The 8,538-nt window shown below is 33.2% G+C and overlaps 2 protein-coding genes across 3 annotated transcripts; both read right to left on the bottom strand.

The window, feature by feature from the left end:
* Positions 1-1,886: 1,886 nt before the first annotated feature.
* On the bottom strand, positions 1,887-3,471 carry LOC108908296 (tRNA-specific adenosine deaminase 1). Of its 2 annotated transcripts, none has more exons than XM_018712312.2 (3): positions 2,849-3,471; positions 2,250-2,574; positions 1,887-2,187 (listed from the first exon to the last, which is right to left on the bottom strand). In XM_018712312.2, exons 1-3 carry the CDS (start codon positions 3,453-3,455, stop codon positions 1,902-1,904), a joined length of 1,218 nt encoding a protein of 405 aa, XP_018567828.1. In that variant the 5' UTR covers positions 3,456-3,471; the 3' UTR covers positions 1,887-1,901. The 2 variants fall into 2 exon arrangements, with proteins under 2 accessions (XP_018567828.1, XP_018567829.1); XM_018712313.2 differs by having other exon boundaries at positions 2,063-2,187; positions 2,246-2,574.
* A 48-nt stretch (positions 3,472-3,519) lies between these two features.
* On the bottom strand, positions 3,520-7,271 carry LOC108908297 (glyoxal reductase-like). The gene is made up of 6 exons (XM_018712314.1): positions 7,067-7,271; positions 6,890-6,970; positions 6,722-6,829; positions 6,386-6,666; positions 3,814-3,981; positions 3,520-3,741 (listed from the first exon to the last, which is right to left on the bottom strand). The coding sequence occupies exons 1-6, from the start codon at positions 7,233-7,235 to the stop codon at positions 3,568-3,570; spliced, it is 981 nt and encodes a 326-aa protein (XP_018567830.1). The 5' UTR covers positions 7,236-7,271; the 3' UTR covers positions 3,520-3,567.
* Positions 7,272-8,538: the final 1,267 nt, after the last annotated feature.

The following is an 8,538-nucleotide window of genomic DNA, read 5'->3' as shown; positions in this document are numbered from 1 at the left end:
TCACTAAGCAATTTTAAAATAATTGTGTTAAGTATATTATATTTTTTTTTGTAGCAGCTTACCCTTACTGTACTGTTTTATTTATGCAATAAAATGATAAATTTTATTCATAACACAGTTGTTTGTTCATAGTTTCATACTTACTGAGGAAAAAACATATTCTATTGGTTTATTTTATTTTTTATTGTAAATATTGTTTAGGTAAAATAACAATTCAAATTAATCAAAGTATATTGTAAACACACTTTTGCTAGTCTCTCAGAATTTAATTTTATAATTAATATTTATTATTTCCATTTATTAGGGCCATTTTTTTGAAAATGTTGTCACTGCCGTTCTTGGGGGTGAAAATTCGAAAAATTTAGAATTCAAATTTCGTTATTTTACATAATCTTGGGGGTGAAAATTCGAAAAATGTAGAATTATTCAAATTTCGTGGCTGAAAACGTACATAGGTATTGTATTTTTGAAACCGAGTGAGTTGCGCGAAAGTAAATCTGTCCAGGATGTAGCTAGTACCATGCGAAACATCGCCATTTTTTTGAAAATGTTGTCACTGCCGTTCTTGGGGGTGAAAATTCGAAAAATATAGAATTATTCAAATTTCGTGGCTGAAAACGTACATAGGTATTGTATTTTTGAAACCGAGTGAGTTGCGCGAAAGTAAATCTGTCCAGGATGTAGCTAGTACCATGCGAAACATCGCCATTTTTTTGAAAATGTTGTCACTGCCGTTCTTGGGGGTGAAAATTCGAAAAATGTAGAATTATTCAAATTTCGTGGCTGAAAACGTACATAGGTATTGTATTTTTGAAACCGAGTGAGTTGCGCGAAGGTAAATCTGTCCAGGATGTAGCTAGTACCATGCGAAACATCGCCATTTTTTTGAAAATGTTGTCACTGCCGTTCTTGGGGGTGAAAATTCGAAAAATGTAGAATTATTCAAATTTCGTTATTTTACATAATCTTGGGGGTGAAAATTCGAAAAATGTAGAATTATTCAAATTTCGTGGCTGAAAACGTACATAGGTATTGTATTTTTGAAACCGAGTGAGTTGCGCGAAGGTAAATCTGTCCAGGATGTAGCTAGTACCATGCGAAACATCGCCATTTTTTTGAAAATGTTGTCACTGCCGTTCTTGGGGGTGAAAATTCGAAAAATGTAGAATTATTCAAATTTCGTTATTTTACATAATCTTGGGGGTGAAAATTCGAAAAATGTAGAACTATTCAAATTTCGTGGCTGAAAACGTACATAGGTATTTTATTTTTGAAACCGAGTGAGTTGCGCGAAGGTAAATCTGTCCAGGATGTAGCTAGTACCATGCGAAACATCGCCATTTTTTTGAAAACGTTGTCACTGCCGTTCTTGGGGGTGAAAATTCAAAAAATTTAGAATTCAAATTTCGTTATTTTACATAAAAACTCAATCCTCAAAATGCAGAAATAGCTAAGATCTATCGCGGCTATATTTACATGTTCGTCTTCATCAAAGGTGATGTTAAACATAGCTTATACTTTGGGACCAAGAATAAAATGTATTTCTTTGTGAGAGTACATTATTTAATGATTTCGATGTTGGGTATGCATTTTTTTTTTTATTAATAATATTTAGATATATCGTCTTTAATTTTTATTTTAGGCAACTATTAGTCACTAACTTTATAAGTTTACGTATACTGACGTCATAAATGTTTTCGTGACTGCTGAGCTTAGGCAACCAGGATTGCACGACTGGTATTGTTAACTAAAAGTCCCTAAAACTTAGCATCATCGTTGTTAATAATTCGTTTACGATGAACAATGACAAACCGTACAAGACCTTATTAATAAAATATATACTTAAAAAATTATTTTAGGGGTATAGTATAAATAAAACAAATAAGAAAAATAAAATCGTCTTATTTAATAGAAAAGTGCAACAAATTTACATCTTTATTTGTCCAAACTTTGAAACTTTCCTTAAGCAATTCCCAACATTCATTATAATCTGCAGCTAACTCCTTAACTTCCTTATAATTAAAAGTTTTTATATCACAATTACGACTGAAATTTATGTGGCGTAACTCGCAAACTTCCATAAAACTCCTAAACAGTTCCAATTTGCAGATTTTCAACCTAGCGGAAGGGGCGTTGAGGTTCTTTTTTGTAACTCCCTGCCGTTTGCCTTCGACAGCGATTTCCAAACTGCAACCAAAAAAACAAATCAAAATTTCAAACGCAAAATCCAACACAAGCAACTAACCAACCTTCTTTCTTTGACGTCGCACCACGATATGCTACAATCGCTGGGCCGCTTCGCAGCGTCCTTCGCCAAATCAAACGGGAGTACGGCCTGTCCTACAATCAGTTTTTGTTGAGTGTACGGATGTTTTAACTTGACCGATCCCACCCTGTCGTAGAGGGCTCTTTCTAAAGTGTCTTTAGAAAACGGCATTTTAGCTGCAATGGTGAACGTGGAAAAGTATATCGGTCGTTCGAGCAGAAGGGACAGTAAAGCGCCTTGGACGCCGAGATGGCACCACCGTGACAGTTTGTCGCTGCAGGAGATGGATAGCGTTGGGTCACCTCTGCCTGGAAATAAATAAGTTTCACACCGAAACTAATGTACCGTTAAAAATAGGAGATGGAGGTGGTTAAACCGATTTTGATATTTTTTCGGATTTTAGGTTTATTCCTCAGTTACTACGATAAAGAGAAAATATAGTGTCGTGTGTAATGCAAGTTATATGTTTGTGCGTCTTCATTGTTAAATATCTGTGTGAACAAAATTTATTGTTTATTTTCATGTTTGATACCCATCTTTTAAACTAAGCAAATAATTAAGAAAATTCTATAAAAAAATTACCTGGTTTTGTGCGAATCGCTCCCAGTACATGATAACCGCACCCCGCCCCCTTCAAATCCTGCCTTTCATCTTGCTCCAGACACTTCGCGCCAGTCCGGAAGATATCGCTTTCCTCACCAACCTTAGCAATCTTCCTTGGCACTTCATATTCATCGGAAACGTCTTTTATACAGCTCCCGAGTATTTCGCCAAAATCTTCGACGTCTTCCTTCAGGAAAATCGACGCATCCCCGCAAGGTACGTGAGTTGTGAAAAAGTGAAACCTAACCCCTTCCGAGACACTATATTTCTTAGACGAGTTACTGAAATGCAGAAATGCAGCCCCGTTTTTCATTCGATCGAGTAAAAATCGTAACAATGACCTCCTACAGATAATTTCGGCATGTGAATCGTTCAAGATATCCCCGCGGGGTGACAATTTAGTTTTTCCAATACATTTCGAGCCTGTTCCCAGAGCTACAACACTCAAATTGCCTTCGAATTCCAGTACAACTCCAGAGAGAACAGTCCACTCGTTCATTTTGGGTTTCCCCGACTTAGGCAAAGTTTCAAAACGTTTCAGACACAACGCTGCTACTTTATCGTGAAACTCCTGATCTACCTCCATTATAAATGAAGACGATAAACTATCTACGTGTAAACAAATACAAATTAATAAACAAAAGCTTAATAAAAAAGAATTAAAGTACGATTAAAAATAAGGAACGACTTTGAATCGATTAAGCAATAGTATCCGGGTCCCAAGCGTATTTCTTCTGAGGGAAGCTACTCAATGTCTTCATGTCCTCCTCGGGGATGGTGAAGTTGAGATCGATGTTCTCGTCAATGTGTTTCTGAGATCTAGCCTTGGGGATGATGCCAATGTTCTGTTGCAGGGCCCAACGTAACAGTACCTGCGATTCACACATGTAAAGTGACTCGCCTCAATTTTTTTGTGTGTGATCAATATCGAGACTCTATCTTACCTGTGCAGGGCTTTTGCCTAGTTTCGTCGCGATTTCCTTGACTTTCGAGTCGTCTAAGAGCTCTTTATTATCGCTACCACCCAAGGATGAATAGGCTTGGAGTAAAACACCCTCTTTTCTGCACAGTTCCAAAAGTGCGGGTTGGTGATAGTGGGGATGCCATTCCACCTTACAGAGAAAAGCGAGTTACAAAAAAAAAGTGGCTGAATAACAAACCAGGTCATCTGTTTTAGTGTAATTTATGAAAGGAGTGACTGGTTTTGGTAAACGACACATCAAATAGTTCGCAATAGAGTGCTCTTCGAGATTTAGGGGGCTACTGGAATTCCGTTCACATACAACTGCAATTAGAGTGAATCTGTCAAAAGAAAGTCTGAAATCTCACGAATTTTGGGCTATATCTCGGTTGGGACTTGTTAACGTTAGATTTACCTCAAAAGTCACACTTATGGTTTTAAAGTTACAAGACTCGTATCGTGTTAGATTTTCTTTCTTTTTCGTTCCCAATTAGTAAAGTACAATCACAGATTTAAGGGAAGCACTACCTCTTTTGATCCGAGTTCGGTTAAAGAAAATATATGTAATTTAAGTTAAACTGTCATCTCAGTACCTAGCCATATAAAAATAAATTATTGATATACTATTCTGTGTAGACGTAATTAGACCCCTACTTGTCTTACGGTCTGGTGGGTAATAATTCTCTTATACCTATGAACGTACTTTACTTGGATCTCCTCGATTGCTTCGTTAATTATAAAGTTATAAGCAGAAGCTATTTAAAATAACGAGAACTTGGGTTTTTCTAAGTGAACTGTTTTTATTGCATATTTTATGTTCCCGAATAATAATGTCTATTATTCAAGACTTAATTGATAAAGTAAATTTGTTGTTATTACAAATTAACCACGATGATATCTGCTATATAAATAATATGTAATATTACATGACCTGGGGGAATAAATGACCTTGACCTCAGATGGCTTGAAACATATCACCAACTAGATGGGGAACCAGTGGAAATTTTATGTAACGATCACGGCTGCTAATTAATTGATGGAAGTTTATTAGAACATGCTCGTAATTATGAATAACAATTAAAAAAAAAGACATTGTGAACAACATGTTATGATTTAATGTAATATATAATACGTAAACAAAATACTTCGATAAACACTAATAAAAAATTCAAAACAAAAGAAATGAAAATAAATTGTTTACATGACTAGCAAACGTAAAACCAATCCTTATTTGTCGATAAGAAATTTTCACCTCGACCTTTCCTAGAATGGATTTATTTACAATTTTAAACTAAACATTACAGATTTAATTAACAATATCCATGTTAAATACAAAATACATCGCTAGGAAGTAAAAAAATCCTTGAAATCACGATTGAAGAGGAACTAGGTACTCATTTGTTTTGTTTTTTTTTTCTACTAAGTACAATACAGTTAATTTTATTCTAAGCACGCTTCCTTGTTTTTTTTTTTACCTCCTTTCATAAAGTACTGCTTTGTTTACAACTGTGAAGAGTATATAATTTTATATTTGAAAGTATTTGCCCTTGAAATTGCAACGTTAATCACTTGATCCGATAATGATCAGATTAACGAAAATGGTTAAATCGATGCATAAACGGTAAATATCAGAAAAAGTCTTGGTCGAATAAACATAATTTAAATATAATGAACGTTTGTTTAAACCAAAACCGGAAATTTCAGTTATCTTATTTTTAATACCACACAAATTTCAACACAAGTGGTTTTTTAAAGAAAAAATAAAAGTGCATAAAAATAATTTGGAATATATTTTATATTTCTTAATATGTTATTGGTATAAATTGATAATATTAATATTTATATTATACAATATTTAACATTTTGCCAATCACCTCTTGCTGATAGAAAGTAAAAGGTCAGAAAATCTGTTTAACATCAATAAAATGCCATGAAACAAATAAAGTTTATCTATGTATGAAGAGTGACTCTGCATATTACAAAAACGTTTACAACAAAATCGATAGATATAACTTAAATACAGATTTGAATTAAAAATGTTTCGCAATATAACGGTTTTTTGGTGCCCATTAAAAAATAAAACGGCCCGTCCACTAACTTTGCGTGAGACTTTAGTTAACTTTTATTGTTTTTTTTTTGTTTACATTAAACCAAAATGGATTTCAGCTCGGGTGCATCTACCCATAACAATTTGTTGACCTTCCCTTTGATTAAAAATAGACCTGTAAGCCTTTAAATGTGATTATTAAAATTATTATTTCCTGACAATACCGGTAATGCCTATAATTTGTACAACAATAGATAATCGGTTGGCACTTCACGCAGAATATTAGATAACATCTATGGCCATGGATTTCAGAAAAAAATATATAATTTTATGACCGTGATACGACACAACGAAACAGCAGAGTCATATTACATTGTTTTCATGAAAGTTTTACCACTGCAGCCATGAAATTTGCGAAAATAATAGACACAAAAAAAATAAACACACCGTTCTGGTATACGTATACCAAAGATTTGTCAAGTTTAATTAATAAAATTTATCTCCTCACCTGATTTACTGCAGGCTTGATGCCATGGTTGTTATTCAACAACTCAGTCAAGTGACGAACGTTATAATTTGACACGCCGATGTTTCTAACTAAGCCATTCTTCACCCCCTTCACCATATGCTGCCAGCTGAGGTCCCTTGCGATTGAATTTTCCTCTTTCGAGGCATTAACACCGTGCATTCCAGGCCAGTGAATCAAATACAAATCTATGTATCCGCAATCCAAGTTTCTGAGCGAGTTCTCCAAAGCAGCATAAGCTTTGTCTCCTTGATCATCAGGAGCTAAAAAAATTATAACATTAAGTAGCCGTGTAGTGCAAAAAAAGTAAATACTTACATAGTTTTGTTGTAATAAAAATGTCTTCGCGCTTTAGATTATGTTTAGGCAGAAGTTCCTTCAGTGCAACTCCAATATCTTTCTCATTTCCATACACAGCAGCACTATCTACAAGTATTTAAAAACGATATCCCAAGAAAAAAAAACTATTTTAAATATTTATTTTACCTATCATGCGATATCCAGCTGTGAAAGACCTATCAAGAACGTCTCTAATAAGAGTTGGACCCCTAACTTGATAAGTTCCACCTGTATAAAATTGTTAGGTTATGTTTACACTTTTTTTAAAATATAGCAGGACCAAAAAAATGTTTACTTAATCCAAAATTGAGAAAAAATACATACATCCAACCAAGGGCATCTGATCACCGCTGTGTAACTTGAATTTCATGTCTTTCGCTAGTACCACAACGTCCTTCTGTTCCTGGTAAGTACCGGCGAAGAGTGAGGTCATCAAGGCCAGACATAGCAAAAATTTGGAGCGCAACATGTTGAGCCGCGAAGATGTTTTCATGAATTCACAGCAAATAATGTACAAGTGATGTGCAAATGGTTATATTTATTCATGGCAGGAATGGGGGGACAAGCATCTCTTGAAGGTTATCGAGTTTCCAGATTAATTAGCATAATCTCAGAAAAAATTCAAAAGCTATACGTGGCTAATGGCTATACTAACTAGGGTTAAATACCTTCCAAGAATAAATTAACGAACGAAGCGAGCCTTTCTTGAGAATACACACGATGTTTTGTATAATTATAATACCCGCATAATTAGGTATACCATACCTGTTAAATCAGAAAATCAGATAATCATTTGCATTAAGTTGAATATAATGAGGTTGAATATAATGAGGTATATATGGGGCATTCCACGCCAAATCGGACGGTTCGAAAAATTCAAATTTTCGATTTCCTTAATTTTTTTATATTTTTTAGTACCCCTCAAAAAATCCTTTCTGGTAAACTGTGAGATTATTTTGATTACTTTGTTCAAAAGTTATAAAAATTTCAAAAAAAACGCTCTTTTTTGGCTTTTTGATCATAACTTTCTTAATAATGGTCCAAATTAAAACTTTTTTTTATAAAAATCTTTGTTTTTAGATGGCCTTTACAGATAAAAATAAAAAAATATATTCAGTGTTTTTGATTAAGATTTTTGAGTTTGAAATTTTAAATCGTATTTTTGAAAGTGTGTATTTTTCGATTTTTGTGAAAATATTTTATTCCAAACTACTATTCTTTTAACAACTTTTAGGACCGGTCCGGTCGTGGGCCCTCCATAATTACTATTTTTTTTTTGATTTTTGAAAATTAAAAAAAAAAATTCTTTATAAATCATTATAAGTATGTATTGATTTTTGTCACTGTCTACTCTCTTTTTACTTATTATAAATTAATTTGAATACTTTTTAATTATGAATAGGTGTTTAAAATAAATAATTAAACGTTGTCTATTTATAAACAATTATAACAAACGTTTTTATTTATTTTCGTGTTCTTATAAAAATTATTTAAAAATTATTTTATCAATGCTATTTTTTGTTGCAAAGAATTTTTTTATTTAAATAATAGTATCTTTATGAATTTCTATCCAATTTAAAAAGAGTCGCACATCTTATGAATATTGCTGTCAAATTTTCAGCTGAGAAACACTATTTAGATGCAAAAAATATTAGATTTGCGTTACAATACAGCCAAACCCAAACAAACCCAAAATTTCATTCAATCATTCCAAGGAACAAAATATTATTTTGTAAACTAGAATACTCCTTACCTAATATATTTCCATTGCTCCTTAGAATGATTGAATGAAATTT

This window comes from Anoplophora glabripennis, unplaced genomic scaffold (assembly GCF_000390285.2).
Source record: "Anoplophora glabripennis isolate ALB-LARVAE unplaced genomic scaffold, Agla_2.0 scaffold18, whole genome shotgun sequence".
Lineage (NCBI taxonomy): Eukaryota > Metazoa > Arthropoda > Insecta > Coleoptera > Cerambycidae > Anoplophora > Anoplophora glabripennis.
The sequence above is the reverse complement of the archived record's forward strand: the minus strand, read 5'-3'. Positions and strand labels throughout refer to the sequence as shown.

Coding starts and splice junctions, on each gene's coding strand:
- LOC108908296 (XM_018712312.2), bottom strand. CDS start 3,455: ATGGAGGTAGATCAGGAGTTTCACGATAAAGTAGCAGCGTTGTGTCTG. Junction 2,575..2,848: donor AGCGATTCGCACAAAACCAG/GTAATTTTTTTA, acceptor ATTTATTTCCAG/GCAGAGGTGACCCAACGCTA. Junction 2,188..2,249: donor TGCGACGTCAAAGAAAGAAG/GTTGGTTAGTTG, acceptor TTTTGGTTGCAG/TTTGGAAATCGCTGTCGAAG.
- LOC108908297 (XM_018712314.1), bottom strand. CDS start 7,235: ATGAAAACATCTTCGCGGCTCAACATGTTGCGCTCCAAATTTTTGCTA. Junction 6,971..7,066: donor TCAGATGCCCTTGGTTGGAT/GTATGTATTTTT, acceptor AATTTTATACAG/GTGGAACTTATCAAGTTAGG. Junction 6,830..6,889: donor AGCTGGATATCGCATGATAG/GTAAAATAAATA, acceptor AAATACTTGTAG/ATAGTGCTGCTGTGTATGGA.